Below are 26,002 nucleotides of genomic sequence, written 5' to 3' on the forward strand. Positions count from 1 at the left end.
TATGGGCTAACACTACACATAATTAATATTATTTTAATTTTTAATGAATAAAAAATATAAATTCTATAGTATTATGGAAAATTTAGTTTTATTTAAATGGGATTAATTTCGAATTTGGTTAATTACGGATTAAGACGAAGTTTGAGGATAGAATTTTACAACCATTAACGGTAACATCGTAACTACCCCTGCAGGAAGAACAACAATAACCGCCCCGCTCCTCCATTCTTACACCATTTTTCCACCTCCACAACGCCACTCCACAGAGCATCATGGATAACCGCAGCTCCTATTTCCATCCACCGACGACGATGTTTTCTTTGTCTCCTCTACGAAAAGTACCCACTGGTCTCGCCAAACAAAACCCTAGAAAGAAACGGTCCAAGATTATGGCCGGCGGAGTAGCTTCCAGAGTCTCCAAGTCCACAAGAAAGCCCGACCCTGCCGCCCCGAAGATCACGAGGCCATGCACTGAGTGCGGTAAGAGGTTTTGGTCGTGGAAGGCCCTTTTTGGGCACATGCGCTGCCACCCGGAAAGAGAGTGGAGGGGGATCAACCCACCGCCATACTTCCGCCGCCATCATGACAGTGAAGATTCATCCGCCGTGACTGAGGTGGATCATGAGGTGGCCTCGTGTCTGCTGCTTCTGGCTAACGGAGATGATGATCACGAGTCTCGTTCTACTGCTTGCACTGTTAACCAAGGGACGCCGCCGCCGCATTTCGATTTTTATTATTATTACAATTTGGACAATAATACTAATAATAATAACAGCAATAATGATCGAGGGTTCGAGTGTTCTAGTTGCAAGAAGGTGTTTGTTTCTCACCAGGCTTTGGGGGGGCATAGAGCAAGCCACAAGAACGTGAAGGGATGCTACGCGATTGCGATGAATAATGTCGATGATCAGGAACACAGCATAGAAGGTGACAGCACTCATGATACTAATCAGATGATTGCAGGGCACAAATGCGGCATCTGTATGCGGGTCTTTTCGAGTGGCCAAGCCTTGGGTGGACACAAGAGATGTCATTGGGAGAAGGCCGCCGCTGAGGAGGAGGCCGGAGGTTTTGATTTGAATTTTCCAGCTGTGGATGGTGAAGATCAAGAATATGCTTCATCCTACTCTTCTATAGATTCGGCCGGCTTTCGTCATCCATATTTGGATTTAAGTTTACGACTTTAATTCCAGATCAGGGTGATGATGATACACTGCTAGATGGATAGATGGCAATATATGTAGTGTGATTTTTTTATGCATTTTAGTGTAAGGGTATCAGTGATGGTGACTGCATGTGATCAAGTACGACGCAGTACCAGATTTTAGCTTGATGACTGTACAATAGATAGCTTGGATTCAGTATTATTAGTGATATATACCGTATGTACTCGTACAAATATTGTTTAGTTGTTTTTCCAACTCTTCGTGCTACCTAAAATGCATTGTCACACAAATACTCTCTTGCTCTTTCTTTGTCTGTTCATTTGATTGATTCATTGTGCATATGTTATATGTCGAAGTCTTCATTCGAGCTGGTTGTATATACACGTGCATATCTTTATCATGTTTCATTACTTGTGGGCACATTGTTTTTGAGGTTTGGGGGTGTTTTTGGAGAGTTCCATAATCAATGGTCTCACCGGAACATTCTTGTAGTTCAATTAGTTCATAATTTGATTGATAAATGAAGTCCAGATTAAATGGAATTGGCAAAGGAGCCGTCACTTTTGGTCTTGCTGGTTGCTGCGGGCACATGATGGATCTTCGATTACATAGTTGTGCTTGCATCTCCGGTTTTGGATGAGGTGATATTTTGAGCTTGTATTGGCAAGTCAAATGGTGACGAGTCAAGGCTTCGATCCAATACTAGGGAAATGGCCAAAGGCATCATCAGCTTTGAGCTTGAAGGTTTGCAATTGCCTTGTGTTCTTCGGTTAATGCGGATTTCGCCTAGTTAGTAGCTTAGCTTCTGAAACAAGGCTTCGTCGTTCTTTGAACAGAGAGAGATACGTTGTGGTGCTGGCACATTGGAAAGTGTTGAAAATTGTTTGCTTTTACAAGACTAGCTCTGTTCTGGATTAAGTTTTAAGCATTGTACATTAAGCAAAGGGATGTGTTCTTTATTGTATTTGAATTCTGTTTCTAGTCTGCTGTGTTTCGATATCATTCTTACTAACCTCGGTTTTTGTACTGAAAGAGTTGGGCATCTTCATGCAATGATTCTAGCGCAAGAGCCAACTAAAATGTATTTACCATTTAGGACATGCACCAACATTTAAAAATGATGGATTAATGCATTTTGGATGGAATGTTAAGCCCCGGCTAACATCCAAAACAACCAGCTACAAAAATACATGTTCAAACTAAAACTACATAATCGCCCACTCAGCTATGACTAGTAATGGTAAATATTTTGGGGGAAATTTGATTTTTGATAGCACAAGCCAATTTTCACAAACTGTATGGAACACAAACGCAAAGGATTATGATGAACAGAACTACTATCCCAAAAACTAGGAGAAAAAAAGGGTTCGGGTCCTCCGCATTTTGATATTCGGCAACTGATTACGAGCTCTAGTCTCCGTTTCTCTGTCATTCCTTGATATCAGCTTTCTGATGAATCAAATGCTGCAGTTGTGGATATCAAAGTTGTTAGAAAGCCAAATCTGAATGGATGATGCTTCTCGACTGCAAAATGAGGTCAACATAGCCAAATATTAAAAAACAGTCAGACGCATTGACAAGAAAACAATTTACATATTAGATGAACATATAATACAAAGGGTGAAAAGTTGCTACAAGATAATATCTTTGGAAAAAGATTATTCGGTTACAGCAAGAAAAGAAGGAAAATTTTGTTCAAAGGATTTGCTAGTAAGGATACCGGATAGAGATCGCAGATTGAGTTCTCTAAGCATAAAACAATTCCCGGTTAGACTCTTTGCAGCATCAGGCAGAAGATGGTTTTGTCATTAAGAATGATGCCCCGTTCCTTTCCAAGTAATTCTATATGGACCGAGGTAGATATTGAGCAAGAAAACTTTTCTATGACCAAATTTTTTTCATGTAAATACTATATATCATCTGCCAACTTTGCAGCACTAGAAATTTAGTTCTGTTTCATGATGCTGCAAAGCAAATTAGAGCAGGAGCTGCAAGTGAATTTCATCCTTATTAGTTGCACTCACTGGCTTCATTAGTTTGCAGTCACTAACTTATAGACATCTTATGGATTTTATCTAACTATCTCCCTTAGCATCACTTCTGCAACGAATCTTCTCTAGCTCATTACAATTAATAAGTTGCTTTTTCTTTTTCTTTCCTGGCTTAATTCCACGTATATTTCTTTTTCAAGATGATAACTGTATGGGAAGATGAGAAAGTGAACTCCTGATGAAAAGAATTTTTTTCTGGCTTCATTCCGTGTATATTTCTTAACAAGATGGTACTTGCATAGAAAGATGATGTAAAAGGACTCCTGATGAGACAATTGATGTTTGGTTACATGAACTCTTTGATCCAGTTTGAGTTCTCGAGGGACCACATTGCAAATGGTCCAAGTTCTTAACTAACCGGTGCTAAAGGTCCAAATACAAATTGGTTCGAGTTCTTTACATAGAGAATGGCTTACAACCCGAATTCAATTATGCCATTAAATAGAATTGCAAACCAGGTCAAATGTTTCGGTTCCTTATTGATCTGGGAAACTGGGACCAAGTAAAACATAAGCATGTCTAGCCTTTTTTAGCTTTTCCAATTGATTTATGCATAAGATGAATCTCACAATATACTCATCAATAAATAGGTTCCAACATTCAACCAGCGGATTGAGAATATGTGCATTTATTTCAAAACTAAAGTTATTCAAACAACAAAGAACATCAAAATCAAACATAGCATGTTCACAATTACTCTGTTCTATATAAGCTAAAAATTTTGGACCAGAATCATTGCAAGAAGATATCAAACTTACAGAGTACAAAATGGAGGTGATTAAGAGACTAAAAACAGAACCCAAATATAATAAACAACAAACAATAGTGCTTAACGTACGAGCTTAGAACTGAAGCAGGAAAAGAGGCTTTTAAAAGTAAAGCAATTTTCGAAAACATACCATTGTTCAAATCATAATCTTTCAGTTAAAATTGCCAAAGTACCGCAAAGCCTTGCTTCAGAAGCTAATGAATTAACAACACCCTCAAAAGATCTCAACTCCTCACGAAACTCGGATTGCAAAGCCAGTGAAGAAAAATGCTCATCGACAACCATGCTAAGACCCTTTATGACATTTTCCAACGTCGGGATCCGATCACAAACCTTTAAGCCCAATGCTGACGACGCCTTCGGACAAGGGACCACTTGAGGAAATCTCTCATATTTCCTAAGCCATTTCCCCAAGTATCGAATCAAAGCCTTCAACTCCTCGCCATTCAACTTGCCAATACAAGCTGAAAAGATTACCTCATCCAAATTCCGAGACGAAAATAAACTATGCAAGCACAATTCTGCAACCGAAAATCCATCATGTGCCAGCATGACCAGAAGCGAAGCATCCTTCGCCAAGCTCTTCTGTTTGCCACTAACTCCATTACCGCTTGCTTTCTCAATTGCTAGCAGTGCCTGACTCTCCCAATCCTTCCTCACTGAGACCAAACTCTCGTACCCGTCATCAGGCAGCAGCAAAAAATACTTCAAAATACACATCAACTCATAAGTCTGTATATCCGATAAATGCTGCACACACAAATCAATCAAAATCGACTTTCGTTTTTCAATCAAATTATTAATCAAATTTGAAGTACAAGAATGTTCCACAAGGCCATTAGTTACCAAACTCTCCAAAACACCCCAAACCTCGAAAACAATACAAGCCTCCAGAATCAAATTCCTCACATCTCTACCCATTGAACGCCCCAATTTCTCGATCAACCTACAGGCATACCCTTCCTCCAACTGATCCAGTCTAATCGAAATCCCAAATTTCTCCCCAATTTTCATTAAATGAGAAGTGACAAGCTCCAAGAACTCATCTTTACCATGATGGTTCGCATTCTTCAACTTCCTTCTCAGTTTCTTACAGAAATTTTCCCCTGATTCGATAAGTTCCTTATCTGTCTGAGAAATTTCCCAACCCGTCATCTTTTTTATAGGGCGTTTAGAGTTCGGGTCCTCAGATTCTGGCTTTAAGCTGAGAATAATAGGGTCCGGATTAAGAATAATGGGATAGCTTAACTCTTCCTCCGACATTGTAGTGCTAGCCGACGAAGCTTTTGTAATTAACTCCAACAAAGACATATTCGAAAGAAAATGGATAGAACTAAAGAAGATTTCGTATGATTCAGAGATGAACTGCGGCGGCGTTGGCGGCGGCGTTCTAGGTTTGAAATGAATCTGCTGCTCTAACGTTTAGCTAAGAAATACAGTATTTTGCAAAACCTAGAACGAGACGATAAATTTATAGAGGTAAAAATTTGTCAGAGATGGTCTCATGGATAGTATTTTATGTGACGATCTTTTATTTAGGTCATCAATGAAAAAAAATATTATTTTTTATGCTAAGAGTAATATTTTTTATTGTGAATATCGGTAGGATTGACCCGTCTCACAGATAAAGATTCGTGAGACCGTCTCACAAGAGACCTACTCATTTATTTAAATTAGTGATACAATATATTTTTAATTGTTATAAACTAAAAGTAGGTCTCTTGTGAGATGATCTCATGAATCTTTATCTGTGAGACGGATCCCTACCGATATTTACAATAAAAAGTAGAGTATGTCTTTTGTAAGACGATCTCACTAATCTTTATCTGTGAGACGAGTCAACCCTACCGATATTCACAATAAAAAATAATATTCTTAGCATAAAAAGTAATACTTTTTCATGGATAATCCAAATAAGAGACATGTCTCACAAAATACGAACCGTGAGATAGTCTCACACAAATTTTTGCCGAAAAATTTTTCATGGATGACCCAAATAAGAAATCCGTCTTACAAAATACTACCCGTAAGACCGTCTCACACAAATTTTTGCCATAAAACTAATATCTAATAATTAAAATTATTGAAGAAAACATATCAATTTCTTTTTAAAAAATAAACTAATATACTTAGATTTTAAAAATAATATGTTATACGTTTAGGTGCACTTATAGCTTCAATATAGTTGAATTTTATAATTTTAAATGAATTTTTTTTAGGATTTAATAGTTCATGAAATTATTTTTAAAAATAAATAATCAAATCATAATATATTCATTAAAGTTTGTGTTTAATTTCTCGAAACTTCAAATTTTGTGCACATGTTCTGTCCTACTAATTCTGTATCAGTGACAATTGAACTAAAACATACACAATCCCAAAAAAAATTCACCTAAAAACATAGAAATTCAAATCTACTCCATCTTCCTTCAAGTTGCCATTGGAGTTTCCCATTTTTCTGGCAAAGGGCCGAAGTCGTATATGACTTCCCGGTGGCACGACCAAACAAGCTTTATAGCTTCTGGAGTCCCTATCCCCGCACCCCTAGGATCACCGGCCGGACCAAACCTGCAAAACATCCTTGTTTTTATGATCCCCACGAGTGAAAACATGAGTTGACACAACTGAAAATTTTGCACTCGGTTTTTTACTAACCAGTGATTTTGAGGAGCCCCAGTTGTTCTTGCCCTCAAACCAGCATAAGTAGTTCCATTAACCGAATGACCTATGACTTCCTGTACAGTTACAAGTCAAATATACTTGATATTGCATGTGATTCAGAGGTTAAGTTATCAGACTGATTATGCTAGGTTGATAGATTATGATAACAATGAGAACAATGGATAAAAAGTGGGTGTGACAGCGTCGAAAGAGAAGGATTTGAATACGTAAATCGCTTAATCATAGTTCAACATCAACCATCAGAGATAACTGTACATAGGGACAGGCCCAAAAGAACTTTGCAGTTCTAGGAACCGCTCTCCTTTTACAGGATCAACTCTAGTAGCACAAAAAAGTTGAAACCATACTAGTTCGGTAATAAGGTTTGATAAAGTAGTACAAAAATTATATTAAAATTAAAAACAACTTTTCTAAAGAAAAATATAATTGTCATCAGAACCCAGGGGCTTGGCCTTACTTGTAAGAACAGAGGATCATTTGAAACTACCGCAGCTGTTAAATGCGCGTGCATTCTTTCAAGAATGTCCAATACCAGAGGAAGTTGGTCTTGTTTATATTCTGTGAGAATCTACAAAATAACAATGCATCAACAAGATTTGTCGGCCAACTCGTGGGACATTATCTTGGCGGAATTTCCGGATGATAAAACTAAAGTAAAAATGCTCAAGAGTTTGGATGCAACTTTGTAAATGCTTACCTGGAACGGACCAAATATTTCTTTTGTTACCAACTCATAATTGTCGTCCTTCAATATTTCTGTGAGTGGAATAAATACGGCAGTGGGTTTGATGGCACCATATACTGCTGGAATAGAATGGTTTTGTAAAGCTTCACCACCGAATAAAAGCTTTGATCCCTTTATCTTAAGCAATTTGTTTGTATGATCGAGCATTGCTTCTGTTGTGAACTGAGACAAAAAAGAAGTTACCGTGTTGTCTTATGCAAAGTTTTTGAACTCAATAAGAAACAAAAAGGACAAACATAGAAACTTACAGTAAGGACAGGACCAATTGTTAAATCTTCGAGTTTCCTTCTAGCAGCAAGATCAGTCAATTTATCAACAAGTGTACTTTTACACCAGTTCTGCATGATTCAACAAAGAAGTAGATCCAATTTAATTAAGACATCGAGTTCAACAAAATAAACTATTAGATAACAGAAGCATTAAATTATCTAATCATCGATAAGAAGCGAAAAACATCAAATTGACTGAGGTTACCTCATGCATGAACAACATGGACTGTGCAGAGCATTTTTGACCGCTACAGGCATATGCATCTTGATCACAAACCCACGCAACATAATCTTCCTGTGGATAAAAGAGATCCAACACATGTAAAATGTAAAAACAAAAATCTTAAAATTGGTTGCTCTGTGAAGAAACATGTGGAACTTGTTCAAAAGAAAAAAGAAGGTAAAAGTCATGAACCTCCTGAACATCAGGGCCAAGAACCTTCCAGTCGAAGCCAGCATCTTCCAACCTGATACGACCCTTGAGGTCAATAGCCAATTTCTCGGCCACTCTTGAACTGCCGGTGAAGAGAGTCATCCGTGGCTTCGCCTGATGATATATTATGCAATCAGTGCTTTAGTTGGGAGGAAAAAAGGGAATGTATGTCATCGGAAATGTAAGGCTAAAATGAACACCTAAGATTTCAAAATATGGCATGTAATTATCGTTTACAATTCGTGATGATAAGCACAATCTGGACATTTCAATTTTTTCTATTGTATTTTGATTTGTGAAATATTTATATTCCAGACTCTGTTGATTTTTTTCCCCTTGATTCGGTTGATTTTAGTTCAGAGAAGAGATAGTTGAATAGCACATATTTTATGGCTCATGCAAATTATGTTCTAATTAATTTAAAAATGATACATGAAGGCACAATTTAGCATGAAGGAGAAGATTGTACATCCTTGATTCATCATCGTTTAGATCGAGTTTTACAATTATAGAAATATTTTAAAATAATTATATAATCCATAACTTTCAATTTACTATCCTCATGTCATAAATCATTTATCACCTCATCCGACAAACCAAGCAATGACAAACAGTTAGTTGCTCATATAAAAATGTAAATATTGAACCACACTCATTTTGGCCATATGATGAGCTAACCTCCATGAGAAGTTTGTTCATTGTATTCCCATCAGAATTTATAAAATCAACATCCTCCATAGGCAATCCACAATCATGGAGTAGTCGAATCATTTGTTCCATAACTATGCAGACCTTTGAGATAAGTATATAAAAAATAATACCATATTAACAGCAGAACAAGTATGCATCATCAAATAGAAAATAAGAATACCAAATATGTTAAAATTTGTAAAAGCAGAATCAGGCTTACCTTGCTATCGACTTTAAGCAGAGGCTTGTTCCCCATGTAAAGTGCACCCATCAGCTGAAGCACAGGAATTTCTAAAGGAAAATTGAAGGGAGTAATAATCGCAACCTGATGCATAAGAACTTTCAAATGATCACTTATCAAGAAATGGGCTTTCAGAAAAATAGAAAGTGAGCTGATCCATTGAACGTCTACGAAAACTCGATTCTAATAGTGCCACATGGTTTTTTTATTTGATTAGTACACACTGTGTGCAGAAGTTTTCTCATCCATTCAGTTGAATCTCAAGAATATTTCCATGAAAACTGACTTACAGGACCATAAGGCCACTGAAAACCATGGCTGTGCTGACCAAGATGATTTCCAGGTACTGAAAATGATCTAGCTAGGAAACGAACCTGCAAGATGAATCGAACACAAAGTTACTTACATGTTTTAGTAAGAATTATCTTAGTGCTGATTTATAATTTTCACTACAAATAATTCTTAAGCTTCTCCAATCTAAAATACTCTTTTTCAATCTCAAAGTATTAATGAATTCAGAAAATCTAGAAAGCAAAAGAAAAAAAAGTCATAAAATGCCACTGGGAATCTGAATCAAAGTAAATAGATAAAAACATTCATACAATGATCGATTAAATGCTTCACAACATCTACACAAACAATCAAAAGTAAATAAGTAAAACTAAATTAAACAGCAGTGGTCGTACATTTTCCTCAAGATTAAATTACACCATAAAGTTATAATGTACCATATTACCTGATCACCACAGAAATTTTCGAAAAACTTCTGAGTGACTACAACTTCACCAAGGGCTTGCTGGTAACTTTTTGGAGCCACTCTTTGTATCAACTTAGCAAAGAAGTCTGAAACCTAGGAGCAAAACAAGACTAACGATATAGTAAAGATAAAATCTCAAAAGTTTAACCTATAATTGGGAACAACACATGATTTTTCTTAGATAGAAGTAGTTTACCTCTGGAAGAGAGAGCTTGTTGGCTGCTTTTGCTGTTACTTCTCCAAGCATGAGATACCTGGGGCGTGGGGAAATTGGTATTATTTCAATTGAAATCAAATATAAATATAGCACTTTATAACATCCTACAAGATCGTGCCACAAAACAAGAGAGGCAGTAGTCTAGAAGTTCAAGCAATTTTGATTAAGACAAATGAAGAAAAAAAGTACAGAAGAGAGGAAGATCATCTTCCGCAACCTTTCTGGTGCTTTAAAAGGATTGTGTAAACCATGCTTGGGGCACTGGGACAAGCTCTCCACAAAAGGCTGCATAAATTCTGATGTGTTAAAACAAGAAAAATGCATGCAATGACATTTGGCACCAAGGGGACTTACAAGTATACCCTTTTCATCTACTTCGGCAACTTTAATAAAAGATTCGCCGTTCAACGGATCCACAATAGTTTTCCAATTAGAAGTTCTAGTCCAACTCCCCTGCGCTAAAAATCCAAGAACCAGTAAGTGATGTTGTTTTGTAATTGACAGCAATCTGGAATTTACTTGGTTCATTTATCGAGAACAATACCTACTTTAATCAAATAGTGGTTGAAAATGCAATTCACTAAAGGATGATTTAAATGTATGTAATTGCTTTTTGGTACACAAATTTGTTTGTGTCATCAAAAGAAATTCACACTCACAACTAAATGAGCCCTGCTTCGGAACTCGTGTTACATACCCAAATTCATCACTTCTGCAGGCCGAGCACCTGATATCTCCTCAACCTTCACGGTGGCAAAACTTAAAGTATGAACGAATCTGCATTGTACATAAGATAGCATGAAATTTCTTACAAACAAAACTTAAAGTATGAACGAATCTGCATTGTACATAAGATAGCATGAAGTTTCTTCACAAACAAAGAATTTAACCAGATAAAAACTTACAGAGTTAAAAATAAAGTATATTGGGTGTGTACGATTTAAAATAATCAAAGAACCTGTTACAGGTTATACAAAATCACAATAACTCATACAAACACGAAGATTAGTTCAACACGACCAACAAATTTAGCGTAACCACGTAAATCAGCATTGCCCTCCATACATTTCCATACTCCACCATCCCACATCATCTATATATTAAATCCTCTTTTTCTATTTTGTTGCCATCCAACAAAAGAATAATTGTCGCTACCACACAACAAAAGCATTTGCCAGTGCCACCAGAATACTTCAAATTTCGTGGGTGCCTTCGTTTAAGCTGATAAAGCCGAAGTTGGAAAAATAATAGCAAACGAATATTGTCGAAATTTACCAAGTATCAACTTAACAATGGATCAATACATTGCTCTCTCATTCATAACATCTAAACCTGCAATCCCATTTCTTAAAATACAACAAGAACCCATAAAAACTTCATCTTTCCACCAAATTCCACAGAAGAAAATAAAAAAATAAAAAAAAACTATAAAACACAGTCTCTTGAAGTACCTCGAGGAATAACACGTGCTGAACCAATTCCTGAAAGCATGTTGGGGCGCTTTGCTTTTGAAAATCCTGAAACTCCGTGATCCATACATGTTTTCTAATTCGAGTTGAACGGAACAGGAATTTTGGGCACCGCACTTTATGATTTAATTTGATTATTTTACTACAAAATTGGATTTGGATGAATGTTTTTTCCTATTCAGCTCTCCCCATAAGTGGCAGTTCATTAGTTTCATTTCCCATCGCCAAATCAGTTATGGGCCCCGTTGGTTTTGGGCCATAAGGAGAGCCCATTTACATGAGATTTGAGTTCAAAATTAAATTGGGCCGGATTTGAACCATCAATGCATTACGATTTACGTGTTTACGAAGGGTGAATTTAGTAATTTCGTATTTTAATTATGACATTATTATTATTATTATTTATTATATTTATTACTATTATTTATTATTATAATATATAATAAGCATCAACCCATTAATTTAATTTTATGTCAAAGTGGCAACAATGTTGTCCTAAAAAATATTATCTGCTACCAAATTAAAAAATAATGAATATAATAACTAAACCAAATTTATTTAAAAATTAAAACACAAAATATATTCAAGTAAATTAAATAAAAACAAGTATTTATATATATTCATTTTATATAAATATCTACTAAATACTGAATTTATTTTACTAAATATCGGTACATTCATCAATGAAAGCTCCTAGAACATTAGTATAAATAAATCATGTTTCCCGAATGACATGTTATACCTCAAAATTTATATAAATATACGGGAAAATATTATATTAATATTTTATATTTATCTTTTATGTTATCAAATTTTAACATTGATATAATATCTTTGTTATTTTTGTAATTTTGGTTATTTTCCCAATGTATCGTCGGTGTGAAACCTATGCAGCGGCTATGTGGCTTCGACATGACTCCGATGTGTGTCATGTCACGTCAACATTTTCGAAGAAAAAAATGATAAAAATTTCTTAAAATTGAAATATACAAGCCAATTAAGATTAAAATTGTATAATCGAAACTCATTTAACGGGACGTCTTATCCATTAATGAGAATATATTCAGATCTTCTAATCGCGTCAGGAGCTCGGGCCTCTAGTAGACGGGCTGAGGGGATCGACCCTATTGAGGATTCATGGGCTCATACTCTCCTAGTTGTATGGTTGCGCTTGGTAGTCGGATCCTTGCCTAATAATAGGGTCCGACTCTTATAGGGTTATGGCTTATTTTGAAATGTGTTTGGATCCGTCCAGATGTGACGAATTTAGGAGGAACCAAAATATATGTTAACGAAATTACAGTTTTTCCATATGTTTATAGACAAACATATGATTTATTAATTATATGCATACACATTCACAATTTGCAAATTGGAAAGGTATAAATCAGAAGAAAGTCAATGTAAGTGAAAATATATTAATGTGTTACATGCAGCATGACAAATTGAAGGTGGACTTGTATCTGATCAAATCTTATTATTATTATTATTATTATTATTATTATTATTATTATTATTATTATTATTATTATTAACCAAATCAGACCTTCATTAAGTCGAAGTAGAGTAATTATAATAATGAAACAAATAATAAAAAATAAGGGCATGAATAATTTTTTATTTATTACGTCATATTCATTTGTTTTATAGAAGATTTAACGATTTCGGCAGAGAATTAGTAGACTTTTTATTGTCAAAGTTTAATTTTACATAANTGAATTTTATTATAATCATCTTTAGATATATTTAAATTAGCAATTTTAAATTAAATGAGGTAATCATAAATATTCAAATATAATTAATTTTGACTTAGGTAACGTGCAATCCAACTGTAAATAATTAAAAGAATTAATGTATAACGAGTTGCATTTGACATTTGAATGGCGGTGACTTTACTCAAATATAATTAATTTTCAGTCATATTTTCGGTCAATTTATTGCCTTCGTCCAATAATTTGTATTTTCTAAATTCAAATCTTTTTTCATTATTCGGAAGTGACACCGGAAAATTATGATTTAACACATAAAATGACGACCGTTGCACAAAAGAATGTTGCAGCATCAATTTTCCGGTGAAAAAGTATGAATTGATCGTCAACATAACCAAAATGAAAAACATGCAAATTGCTGGCCAAAAAATTAACTTCCCTTCAATTTTTTCATTAGAAATGTCAAACGAGAAAATCTACACAAGTTTCATATTTTCACCACATTCTATAAACTTTTTTGAGACAACAAACTTTGCGTTACTTCTAAAAAGTTCTTTTTTTTTTTTTAAATTTTAATATCAAAGAACCCACAATCGCTATTATCATTTGGTGTACATTAGATAAACCTACGAGCTAACACAATAACTCGTAAATTACGCTAATCAGGTAAACTATGTTGGATAAACTTAATTTGTGTGACCATTTTGACCAAGAAGGAAAATTCTTTACAACTATAGCTAAAATGGCCATAATGATAATTCAAATGTAATCTTTAACAAGATATATCAATAAATGATCATGTAAATTTTTATATATAAAATATTTCGAATATTATTTTGCAAGATAATTTATTTCCACATACATACAATTCCCATCAATTATTTGGATTTCTTACATCGTGGTTCTAGTAAAATCTATACCTTTGACCCCCTTCAATATAATAGCAACGTTACCCCACTCGATTCATACATAATTGCCAAGAATCTAGGGGAAAGTCCAACTATATAATGACTCCTCATCATGTGGTACATTAAATTTTTAGGCCAATTTATATTTCAGTTTTCAATTAATTGTAATGTGATGAGTTGTTTTTGTAAGTACTTGAACATAATAAAGTTCCGAATATGTAGAGACGACGTTGAGTACAATAATTGTCTCTTCTGTTAGGAGAGTGATCGAATAATGGAGCTTGAGATATTGTACGGTTTAAAAGATTAAAGTTGTACTGTTGGTTGTCACCATTAGCTATAGCTTTTGGTAAAACGAGAAACATTTGATCTTATAATTGATATCAGAGTCGAGGTTACGGGCAAGAATATCATGAATTGAAAAGAGTGTAATTATTATGAGAGAGATCATTGTTGTGATGCAATAATTATATTGCCTATACCAGGAGAGTCATCATACCGTGGTGTTGGAAGATTTAAAAGAATTTGTTAAAATGGTAAGTGCTCGATCTTACAGACGTTGATCGTATAGTATAATATATGTAATTTTTTAAAAAATGTTTTTTTTTTTAGAAAAAAAATAAAATGTACGAATTTAGCATTTTTTATTTGAATATTAATAGTCCAGCTTACTTAAGTCGGCAATTTTGTCAAAATTACTTAGTTTATCCTTGATTGTACGTGTTGATTTTAATCAACTAATATGTGTGTGTGTGTGTGTGTGTGTATATATATTATATGTAGATAATCTTGAAAATTAGCTAGATGAGATCGATAGTACCTCCAAGGTATCCGTTCGCTCTTTATTAAAAAGGAAGATTGACCTGATTAATGAATTAAGTATGCACTGATACCTATGATCAAAGACAATTTGTTGCTTCCATGTTTTATTACAAAACTTATAATTATATATATAGAGTTTTGATATGGTGCATACCCACCGTCCATATTTTATGTGAGCGTCGATGAGGTGTCACATACTTATTAAATGTACAATTTTGATGTGTTTCATTATATCAAATAAATGAGTGTCACCTCATCGATGTTCACATAAGTGTGTACTGTGGGTGTGAAACGTATCAAAACTATATATATATATATATATATATATATATATTCATAAGTAATGTGTAAATCAATAAATCAAATATAAAAACTATTATTTTTCCATCTAACAGATGACTCATGAACTTACCAACGAATATGTTCACGATCTAACGAGCCGAATATTGTAAAGTTTGAGCTTGATTTGTTTATCTTAACGAGCCTCATTAAACGAGCTTTTATCAAATCGAACTTCGAATAGCTCACAAACGGTTTGATTCATAATCATGTAGTACTAATTTATCTCATATTATTGTCAAGGATTTTTTTTTAAAATTACATTTTTCTAATGTGGTTCACATGATTTTTATTTTTGGTATTAGTCTGATAAATTTTTTTTAGTCATTTTTTGTCGGAGTGCTAAGCGTGGTGTTGAAAAATGATGAAATACTGCCAAAAATTGACGATGGGCCGATGAACATATTAGACACGTTAGCTTTCAGTGAAAAAGAGACTAAAATTGGAAAAAGAAAAGTGCAAATTAATAAACTAAGTTTATGAATTGACTAATAATAAGACAAAAAATAAAAAAACTTGCAAATTATACGACTAAAAATGTACTTTTCACGAGTTTTTTGATAGTTGGTAGGCTAAAATAAGCCGTTTCCAAGAGAATTTTTTGATGTATTATGTGAATGCCACTTCTACATATATAAATGCAACCAGCTCTCACCAGTTTATTTATCAAAATCGAGTTAATTATTTATACTAATTATATTATTCGAATTTCTCATCTTTTAATGTGTTGTCAAATAAGGCTGTTGGACAACTCTTAGTTTATTATTATACAAAAGTATTACTTGGGATGAATAAAAAAATTGAGTTGAATTTATTTAGAAAAATATATGTGCTTCTAAACATATTAACATGCCAACTAGTACAGTTCCAAAAAGTTTTATGAAAAATAAATAAATTGTACATTTTTTATCTAATAAAACAAAAAAATTATCTACTCCATCCGACTAATTTCGGGTTCGAATCCCCGGCAACCCACTAAACTCAAATATGATATCATATATGGTGCCGGTATTATCATGTCTATGCATGTATAGCAAGAAAAATGAACATTTTTACTAATTTTGTAGCTCATCAACATCAAGATTTCACGGGTTCGAGATCTAATTATGACAATTAATTTTTCAACTAAAAAAACTAAAATATCGGTGAAAATTTTAAAAACCTCAGAAAAGAATAGTATCGTTATTTTTTCTCGTCCTCATATATTGATAAACTTATTTTCAATAAGAAACAAATGTATATTTCCTATTTTTAATTGGAAACCGATTTTGTACATTTATTTATAATTTTGACAATGTTATGCATAATAATATTATATTGAATGAAAGTTGAAAAATTGAATATTAGTACCTCTATCTATCTTCACATGGTTCATTTAGTTTAATTCTTCAGACTTGTTGACTATTTCAGCCACACCTTTTCAACTCCATAGATATATTCGTTAAGCGCCGCCACGCCACAAATTTTAGTCCAATCTATTTAAAAAATTATTATTTAATGCATCAGAAAAAAATATACATATATATATATATATACACAGTGGATATGCATCATATCAGTTCTCACAAAAATGTAAGTGTATACGGTGGATATGCATCATATCAAATATATATACATGCACACACACACACACACATATATATATATATGTATATGTATATATATATATATACACATGTGTGTGTGTGTGAGAGAGTGAATTTTAATTCATCATATCAAAATTATACACACACACACATATATACATATATATATATATTTGTGTGTGTGTATATATATACATGTATATATGTGTGTGTGTGTGTGTGTGTGAGTGAATTTTAATTGTATACAACTTTGAGTATTGGATGTTATAAATCAGGCATTCATTTATTTGAGGTCGAGGGGACCTAACTAGGGGTGGTATATCGTATCGTACTGAAAATCATATATCGTATACCGTACCAAAAATTACGATATAAAAAATTCATACTGATATTGTACCGAAAATACACATAACTGACATACCGATTATACCGAAATTGCACGGTATACCGATATTTCGTTACGGTATCGATATATACCGTTTTATACCGAAAAAAACCTTACATTTTAATTTTTTTTATAAATTTATTATTTTAAAATATTATATATTTTAAAATTTTTGTATATTTTTTCGGTATTTCGGTATATACCGATATTTTCGAATTGTATACAGTTACCGTATCGAAAAATTCGATATTGTTACCGTACCATACCATACCGAAATCTTCATATACCAAAAATTCGGTAAATTCGATATTTTTCGGTACGTTAATCTCGGTATACCGAAAATTCGATATTTTTTTCCCACCCCTAGACCTAACACGAGTTACATGTCCATGATCTACTCATAGAGTGATTAATTTTATCGGGAATATATAATTCAGTTGTAATTTTCTTAATCTATTTATGTCTATTAATAAGTTAGATTCTCCAAATTGTCAAAATTAGGTCTTCGCCTAGTAACTTTCAATTTTCGACATTTCAAATTTTTTTTTTAAATCAGAAGTGTTGATGTGTTACTATATATGAGTACTCAACATCCACGTCGAAGAAATAACCAATTAAAAAAAATAAAGATAGCAGACTAAGAGTCGTGAATTTTTTTTACAACACTTAAGACGAACATAAACAAATAGATAAATATAATGTATCATAACTATGTATATATATACAATTTTGATATCCTGCACACTTACCGTGCACACCTATGTGAGCACCGATGAGGTGTCACTCACCCATTGGATGCACAATTTTTCTATATTTCATCACATTCAATAGGTGAGTGACACCTCATCGGTGCTCACATAGGTGTGCACGGTATGTGTGTAGGAAATCAAAACTATATATATATATATATATATATATATATATAGACACACACACACAAATCAACTACCATAGGATAAAATATATTTTCAATCTATTGTCAGTGAAAACCAATAAATCGTATTGTCGTTGACATTTGCAAAATGCGATATATTATCGACAAATTTCTAAGCTGATTTTTTTTTTAATTTGTGAGATTTATAAACTTTAACCCAACTGATTTAAATATTTCTTGAAGTGATTAAAAACAAATATTAGAAGTCAACCTTTTCAACGTATTCAAGAGGGCAATCATCCTATTTTCAAATTTTTTTCCCTTCAAAATATACATATATAATGTATTTTTAATGAATAATAATTTTTTTTTGTTATCTTCTAATATTTTCTTTTGAGTTTTTCTTTTTACATTGCATTGGTTTTGAAGCCTAGCTTGAATGTCACACGTTCACATGTTGCGTATAATATATTAATTTATAATTATTGATGCGATTAAGGAATAATAAATGACAAAATATTAAATTTGGTGTTTCCAAACTTCCAAGGGTTGCACTAATTAGTTATTCATTATCAAGAATTTCAAGGTGATTGAAACGTAAATTATGTTTTAATTCCATTCACGGAGTAATTACTAATCAATGTTTATTGCAAATTAAAGTTATTTTATTTATAGCAGGTATCTTTTGAGACGGTCTCACAGATTTTTATATGTGAAATGAGTTAACCATGCTCATATTTACAATAATAAGTAGTCATACTTTTGGAATAAAAAATAATATTTTTCATGGATGACACAAATATGAGATATGTCTCACAAAATTGACTCGTAAGAGTGATTCACAAATTTTTTTTTGTTTTTTTTAAATTACATTGTTAAGAGACATTTAATCTTATTTCCATATCATAGGTGTTGAAATTCCTTGTATATAAATAAATTATTCTGCCTAGTCATGCAATTATCATAGCATGTTTGAAAATTATAATAATGATGATATGTTTTACTTTAAATGTCAAAAATTATATTAAAAATATTTAAAATATGAATTATATATATGTATTTTTTTGTTATAACTTAAAGAAAAATTCACATTTTTATTTCTATATGTTTTTTTTTGTGATTTTATTATTCCATATTATCAAATTTCAATCTTAATCAAGTATCTTTTATTTTTTGACTATTTTAGTCAATTTACTTGGGAGACGAAGTGTTGATGTGACATTATACACATTGTTGAGGTGCAATAATTGGAGCGATCGAACTATGACGCTTGGGCTACTGCGCAGTTCAAAAGATTTGAGTTGCACAATTACCACAAGTTATAACTTTTGGTAAAGCGGCTAGAGCTTGGTGCTATAATTGATATCATAGTCAAAGTCACGAGTTCAATTTCTATTGATTGCAATGAATGCAGTTATTGGGAGGGAGATAGTAGAGGTGCTATAATTGTCCCTATTAGGTAGATCGATCGAACCATTGCGATGGGCTGCTATACGATTTAAAAGATTTGAGTTGCACCATTAATACCATCTATAATTTTTGGTGAAACAACAAGCGATCAGTTCTGCACACATTAGTAGTTCAACATCATGTTCGTAAAATAAAAATATTAGTGAATTAAAACTGAAATTTGATAACATAAATAATAAAAATCGTAAATAGACAACCATATATGAAATCAAAAATGCAAATTTCTCTAACTCAAATCATTTATACCATCAATCACATGGGCCATGTTAATAATTTGAAGATCTAATTTCCATAAAGTATGGTGGGGAAAACTTTTACACATATCATGATTACTTTTTAATTATTTATTAAAACCTCAATACCCAATTTTATCTGTGAACTACATTTTCATATATAAAGTTATAAACTCATTCGAATATAATTAGTCAAACTTAATTGCGTATCGCAATTATATATATAACAACATTAATAATTCATCTTAATTAAATATTCAACAAGATAATTAATGGAGAAACCCTTACATTTACCATAATTAGTCTTTCTTGCTGACATAATGATTTTATAATTAATAAATATATTCACATTTCAGGCCCCGCTAGTCAATACTTTAAGATAAGTTCAACAAGTAACTCTGTAATTGTTGGGAAAATCTACCTATAAATTAAGGTCAATGCTTAGAAATTAACCAATGGGGACAACGAACCCCTCATCAAGCTAAGACAATACAACGTTTGACTAGTTACAAGAACAAATCAGCCCTAATACCATTTTCCCTCCGGTGATGGGAGGACAACTTTGACCTATTTTTGCGAGTTTGTCGAACGATTCAACCACCCTACACGGCGGTGGGGGACGACCTTTCGTGGCCAAGTTCGAAGTTTCGATGAAAATAATTAGATCAACGTACGTGGTTCAGTCGTACCTGTTAAAAAAAATTTAAATCAACACGCCGTGATTTTTTTAAGGTTTCCCTTAATCACTATGTAAATGTTATGGCAATGCATATATTTCTGAGTTAGACCTAATTCTAAGGGGCACCAAAAGATTTTAACATTTTGTTAAACATAATATTAGATCTTAATCGAGCTTCGAATCGGTATCCTGCATAGAAATAAATGTTTTTTCATGTTAAAGCTAATGTAGCTAGAGACATCTGTGATCAACTAGGTCATAAGAAAGATTAAATATATTAATTTATATTACTAATCGAGGAAAAAATACTTAAACATCTTGATTATACATGCAAACTTAACTAATACTTTTGGCCTCTTATGGCAAGACAAGTATTACTATTAAAAATTTTTATTTAGAATATATTTTATATTTATTATTTGATTACGTCAAAAGTATTTCGAATATTATAATTCATTGTCTTTTACAAATTTTTTTTGAAAAACTTTCATTTACTAGAAAAATATGAATGCACACTGTATTGCTTGTTGTGTCTAACTTTCGAAGTTCGACTCCTACGAAGAAATTTACGAGCCTGATTAGGACGTGTTTACGTTAATCGACGATTAAGAAAGAAATTATTATACTAATTAATCACTGATCTAGTGGTATATATAAATGTATATATTTCTTTAATTAACATTATGATTTAATTATATATTTATTTTATTTATATAAATTGACATGTTGTCTTAAAGACTTAAACGTTGAAGTTGAATTCTTCAAGTTGTATTTTTAAAAGTGTGTACGAGTTTGACAGTGAATGGTAAATTATTTAAATTTGATTGACATTTTGTACAAGTGTGGTGGATGAAGCCATTTAGTTTGAATTTGCAAGTCAAATACTGCAGCCACCCTATATAAAAAAACAAGATTATTGCTGTTCTTCTTCAGATCACACAAATTGGAAAAAGGAAAAACACGCACCGCCGTGCGATTAGAATGGAGACTTCTCTGCATAATAAATCTCTTCTTGATCAGTTAACTGTGGTGAAGGAAGAGGAGAACAAACCAGCTTCTAGCAGTACTGATGATGGAAGTTTTCGAGACGATACCCTTCTTCATGATCAGGTACTTTTCGATGAATCTAAACGCTTAAATCCGTGTGATTTTTGGGTGTTGTTTTTCCTTGTGATCATATTTGTTTGATGTATACAGATTCAAAAAAAGAGGGTTTTCGATTGTTTATTCGGTTGCGAATTAATCAGATCGAGTTTGATGCATGAAATATATATATTTTTTTGGAAATTTTGATGGTTAAACAAATCTAAGTACAAGATATGTAATAATATATACATTTATATTTTTTTTGAAGTTAATTCAAAAAGATTTTGATTCAAGAGAGACACAGAAATTTAAAATATGATGATATATGTAAGTTTTTATATTTATTATTTCATCTTACATATATCTACCATAAATTACTTGTATATATTAGGTTGAAGCTGGAAAAAGGGTTCAAAATGACGATGGATTAAAGCCAGAATCACCTAATCTCATGAATTTAAATCATAGCAAACAGGTAAGAAAGCAACTATCCACACACACACACACACACACACACACAGAGATATATATATATATATAACCTATATATATTTACTTTGGTGCTAAATTATATTTTTAAAGAACACATAACAGATTTACATAATGTATTTTTTCGATTCGTTTCATAAATATTCGATAAAATTGCGGGAACTGATTATGATTATATCTTCTGATATTTCATGAAAGAAAATAATGTGAAGCCGGTGCGGTGAATAATTTCAAGAAAACTTGTGTTTAATGTGTCGAGTTCGACGTCGGACTTTTCGAGTCGCCGGCAAAGCTTAAAATGAGGCATATTAGCATCCAGGGGTAGACCACCAGTCATGCCAAATTTATAAACAATGATGTTTTCACAAAAAATACATGAATTATTAAGTTAAAACAGATAATTAAATTGATATTTACTTTCTAAATTGACATCATTTAATCAAAATTTCCAAGTCAATTTATTTTATTTGAAACTTCCAGTATGCACCTTTGACCATTTAATAAATATCAGATGCAACTTGATAATTAATATTTAGACTTGGAGACTTTATTAATTATGATAGGAACTACTCGAAGCTGGCTTCTCATAAGACTAATAATACTAATTTTTCGTATATAATTTAAAATGATTTATTAAGTGGTTGGCTATAAGTTTTTACAAATCATTTAAGAATGTTATTTTATTTATTTATTATATATTAGTATTTTTTTGGGTGTTTGATGAAATCTTTTGTCAATTGTGGAGGTTAATTAGGAAAAATAGCAAATTGTAATATATATTAGTCTTTTGTGATTTTAGTGTTATCTATATGTTATTAAATTTCAATTTTAATCTATTATATTTATTTTTTTTAACAATTTTAATCATTTTATATGTGGTGTTGACGTCTCAAATGCAACGTTAATACTTTTATTGACAAAACTAAACTTGCAAAATAAATTATCAAAATTACAAAAAAAATAAAGATAACTGCAGGACTAAAACTCTCATATTACTTGGTGAACCAAAAAAAAAAACCCAAATATAAAAGACGAAAACAGCAAGTTTCCTAGTAATTTATACAAGGAAAATTTCGAGTTTCTAACGAAATATAAAACTATTGCAGGGTGAAACTAAAATAGAGAGATCATCACCTGGTAAATCTGAATCAAGAACAGCTTCATTTGTCCAAAGTGAACAGGTTATATATAAANTTAATTTGAAATTATGGTAGCAGATGGAGCAACTTCAGTTAGCCAAACCTGAGATGGATGAAGTTATGGAAGAGAATCAACGGCTCCGAATGTACTTGGATCGAATTCTGAAGGATTACAAGACTTTACAGAACCAATACAAAGAAGCCATTGATCAGCAAGAGGCTAAAAAAAGTGCTAATGCAGATTCAATTGCAAGTAATGATCAGCTTGAAGAATCTGAACTTGTATCCCTTTCCCTGGGAAGAAGTTCGAGTGAAGCGACGAAAGACGGTCCCCGTAAAATGTTAATCAATGAAAGAATACACCAAGAGGATAGTGAAGGTGATAAAGGACTTGCACTGGGACTGGAATGCAAGTTTGAAGTGCCTAAAACGTCATCACAAGTCGAATATCCTAGCCCTGAGAATAGCTTGGAGGAAGTGAGGAAAGAAACAGGTGACACGACGACGTGGTCGCCTAATAAGTCCATGAAGAACTCGAGATCAGATGGTGGAGATGATGAGCTTTTGCAGCAAAATCACGCTAAACGAGCTAGGGTTTCTGTTAGATACAGATGCGACACGCCAACAGTAAGATTAAATTTGGTTTTTTCAGTTATATGTGTTGTGGATATATGAAATATATATTCGAATCATGACATGCAGATGAATGATGGATGCCAATGGAGAAAATACGGACAAAAGATTTCGAAAGGGAACCCATGCCCGCGAGCATATTATCGTTGCACGGTTGCACAATCTTGTCCCGTGAGAAAACAGGTATATTAATGCAAGTTTGTCAAGTGATCTATACATTGGTAAGCGGTGGGGCAAATTATGATAATAATATGAAAATAAAGTATAAAATTGGATACTGAGATTTACTTGAAAAACTTCTAAAAACTCAAACGGATACTTCGAACTGCCAAAGGATTCATTCTAGTGTAAACCCCTCCTACGGCCGAACACATGCAATTTCAATGTTGCTGCCTAACAAAATCACATAAAACATGTTCTTTGATTTTTTTTTTCTTTGAACAATGTTAGCACCACACACTTCATTTAATTCCACTGTCTACCTTTGCCGACAATATTTCTTAGCTCCATGTCCTATCACATTGTGAGTTACTTGTTTATTCTAAGATTTATGACTGTAATTTTTTAATATACCATTTGTGTTCAACCTGAAGGTGCAAAGATGCGTCGAGGACATGTCCATCTTGACCACGACATACGAAGGAACACACAACCATCCCCTCCCTATCTCCGCAACTGCCATGGCTTCCACCACCTCAGCAGCAGTGTCCATGCTACTGTCTGGCTCGTCAACCTCGGGATTAGGGTCAAGTTCGTCGTCCATCACCACCACCTCCACCACATCGACAGCGAATCTCAATGGACTAAACTTCTATCTCCCAAATAACTCGAGATCAAAACCCTTTTACCTTCCAAGCACATCAATCTCATCTTCCCCTTCATATCCAACCATCACCATCGATCTCACATCTCCATCGTCAACCTCGTCGCCGCATTTAAACCGACTAGCCAACAACATTCCTCCAAGATTCTCATCCACAAATCTAAATTTCAGCTCTTTGGAATCAAGCTCTCTACCAGTTTCTTGGAATAATGGAACACTTGGATTTGGAAACCAGATCATTCAAACTACCCCAAATTCTTTGAGCTTTGGAACACAAAATAATGAAACCCTTTACCATTCATTCATGCAAAAGAATATTCGAAACCCTAATGTTCAACAATCTGATCACGCACCAGACACCATTGCAGCTGCTACAAAAGCTCTTGCATCTGACCCTAGTTTCCAATCTGCATTAGCAGCTGCACTTACTTCACTAATCGGTTCGGGTTTAGCCGGCTCCAGCTCATCAGGAAACCAAAATGGAAGTGAAAAATCTAGCCAGAATATCAAGAGCAGCGACTCTTTTCCGATTCTATCGAGCTATCCGACTACATCGAGTGTAAATAACTCGACGAGTTCCCAGCCTGGAAGTTTGAGATTTCTTTCGCCTTCGTTTCCATTCACACACTCTCAGAGTAAATCAAACTCTCCAGACAGGGATCACATTGTTTAGTTTGCATGCATGTGCTTCTTTCTTCTTTATTTTTTTGAAAAATTCTTGTTCTATATAATTTTTGGGGAAAATTGCAATTTTAATTTGTACAATAATTATATAAATTTTGCAATTTCTGTCCTTTGTTTTTAATTCTGGGAATATTGTATGATGATTGACCTGTATATTTCGATCTTTTGTGGCCAAATATTCCTACATGAAATTTAAAGAAGAGCTAGTATAAATATTTTATTTGGGAATTACCATTTTATATAATGGAAAATTATTGAATTTTATTTTATTATTTTAACAAGTACCTAACGGTCAAAGTAAATTTTTTTCCCAAATAGACAATAATCGGTCAACCGTATTGGTTGTGCAACAACTAAATTAAGTATAAAAAAAGTAGCATCATAAAGTATACATATATATGTATATATATGTGTGTAAATTAAATTAAATTGCTTATTTTGTCATATATGTTCGTCTTTCTATAATTTTGATTCTCTACGTAGTCGAATATCAATCCTAATCATATATATTAGTTTTTTTTTTTTTTACAATTTTAGTCAATTTTTCAAATAACGCTGATGTAGCACTGATGTATGTAGTGACACATCAACACTCACGATTTAAAAATACAAAAATTGTCAAAATAGAAGAAACTTTACTAAGAATAAATTTTG

At 32.9% G+C, this 26,002-nt stretch overlaps 4 protein-coding genes across 7 annotated transcripts; 2 read left to right on the forward strand and 2 right to left on the reverse strand.

The window, feature by feature from the left end:
• Nucleotides 1-253: 253 nt before the first annotated feature.
• LOC140974783 (zinc finger protein ZAT2-like) lies at nucleotides 254-1,387 on the forward strand. The gene has a single exon (XM_073438270.1). The coding sequence runs from the start codon at nucleotides 273-275 to the stop codon at nucleotides 1,185-1,187; it is 915 nt and encodes a 304-aa protein (XP_073294371.1). The 5' UTR covers nucleotides 254-272; the 3' UTR covers nucleotides 1,188-1,387.
• An 850-nt stretch (nucleotides 1,388-2,237) lies between these two features.
• On the reverse strand, nucleotides 2,238-5,433 carry LOC140975536 (uncharacterized). 2 transcript variants are annotated; one of them, XM_073439289.1, is made up of 2 exons: nucleotides 4,117-5,433; nucleotides 2,238-2,630 (listed from the first exon to the last, which is right to left on the reverse strand). In XM_073439289.1, exon 1 carries the CDS (start codon nucleotides 5,295-5,297, stop codon nucleotides 4,128-4,130), a length of 1,170 nt encoding a protein of 389 aa, XP_073295390.1. In that variant the 5' UTR covers nucleotides 5,298-5,433; the 3' UTR covers nucleotides 2,238-2,630; nucleotides 4,117-4,127. The 2 variants fall into 2 exon arrangements, with proteins under 2 accessions (XP_073295390.1, XP_073295389.1); XM_073439288.1 differs by having other exon boundaries at nucleotides 2,238-2,690.
• Nucleotides 5,434-6,257: 824 nt separating this feature from the next.
• Nucleotides 6,258-11,684, reverse strand: LOC140975537 (delta-1-pyrroline-5-carboxylate dehydrogenase 12A1, mitochondrial-like). 2 transcript variants are annotated; one of them, XM_073439290.1, is made up of 16 exons: nucleotides 11,472-11,684; nucleotides 10,718-10,797; nucleotides 10,375-10,478; nucleotides 10,238-10,305; nucleotides 10,000-10,057; nucleotides 9,783-9,896; nucleotides 9,337-9,420; nucleotides 9,026-9,130; nucleotides 8,794-8,907; nucleotides 8,098-8,229; nucleotides 7,888-7,977; nucleotides 7,662-7,751; nucleotides 7,366-7,575; nucleotides 7,126-7,236; nucleotides 6,642-6,721; nucleotides 6,258-6,554 (listed from the first exon to the last, which is right to left on the reverse strand). In XM_073439290.1, the coding sequence occupies exons 1-16, from the start codon at nucleotides 11,558-11,560 to the stop codon at nucleotides 6,416-6,418; spliced, it is 1,668 nt and encodes a 555-aa protein (XP_073295391.1). In that variant the 5' UTR covers nucleotides 11,561-11,684; the 3' UTR covers nucleotides 6,258-6,415. The 2 variants fall into 2 exon arrangements, with proteins under 2 accessions (XP_073295391.1, XP_073295392.1); XM_073439291.1 differs by lacking the exon at nucleotides 11,472-11,684 and adding an exon at nucleotides 11,296-11,378.
• A 9,666-nt stretch (nucleotides 11,685-21,350) lies between these two features.
• LOC140975538 (WRKY transcription factor 72B-like) lies at nucleotides 21,351-25,510 on the forward strand. 2 transcript variants are annotated; one of them, XM_073439292.1, is made up of 6 exons: nucleotides 21,351-21,604; nucleotides 21,972-22,055; nucleotides 23,176-23,250; nucleotides 23,287-23,835; nucleotides 23,911-24,024; nucleotides 24,435-25,510. In XM_073439292.1, exons 1-6 carry the CDS (start codon nucleotides 21,476-21,478, stop codon nucleotides 25,335-25,337), a joined length of 1,854 nt encoding a protein of 617 aa, XP_073295393.1. In that variant the 5' UTR covers nucleotides 21,351-21,475; the 3' UTR covers nucleotides 25,338-25,510. The 2 variants fall into 2 exon arrangements, with proteins under 2 accessions (XP_073295393.1, XP_073295394.1); XM_073439293.1 differs by lacking the exon at nucleotides 21,972-22,055.
• The last annotated feature ends 492 nt before the right edge of the window (nucleotides 25,511-26,002 follow it).

This window comes from Primulina huaijiensis, chromosome 4 (assembly GCF_012295235.1).
Source record: "Primulina huaijiensis isolate GDHJ02 chromosome 4, ASM1229523v2, whole genome shotgun sequence".
Taxonomy (NCBI): Eukaryota; Viridiplantae; Streptophyta; class Magnoliopsida; order Lamiales; family Gesneriaceae; genus Primulina; species Primulina huaijiensis.

Excerpts from the sequence above, each read along its gene's own strand:
- LOC140974783 (XM_073438270.1), top strand. The coding sequence starts at position 273 with ATGGATAACCGCAGCTCCTATTTCCATCCACCGACGACGATGTTTTCT.
- LOC140975536 (XM_073439289.1), bottom strand. The coding sequence starts at position 5,297 with ATGTCTTTGTTGGAGTTAATTACAAAAGCTTCGTCGGCTAGCACTACA.
- LOC140975537 (XM_073439290.1), bottom strand. The coding sequence starts at position 11,560 with ATGTATGGATCACGGAGTTTCAGGATTTTCAAAAGCAAAGCGCCCCAA. Across the intron at positions 9,421-9,782 it reads AAAATTTCTGTGGTGATCAG|GTTCGTTTCCTAGCTAGATC; the intron begins GTAATATGGTAC and ends TTCATCTTGCAG. Across the intron at positions 8,908-9,025 it reads TGCTTAAAGTCGATAGCAAG|GTCTGCATAGTTATGGAACA; the intron begins GTAAGCCTGATT and ends CTTATCTCAAAG.
- LOC140975538 (XM_073439292.1), top strand. The coding sequence starts at position 21,476 with ATGGAGACTTCTCTGCATAATAAATCTCTTCTTGATCAGTTAACTGTG. Across the intron at positions 21,605-21,971 it reads ATACCCTTCTTCATGATCAG|GTTGAAGCTGGAAAAAGGGT; the intron begins GTACTTTTCGAT and ends TGTATATATTAG. Across the intron at positions 23,251-23,286 it reads CATTTGTCCAAAGTGAACAG|ATGGAGCAACTTCAGTTAGC; the intron begins GTTATATATAAA and ends TTATGGTAGCAG.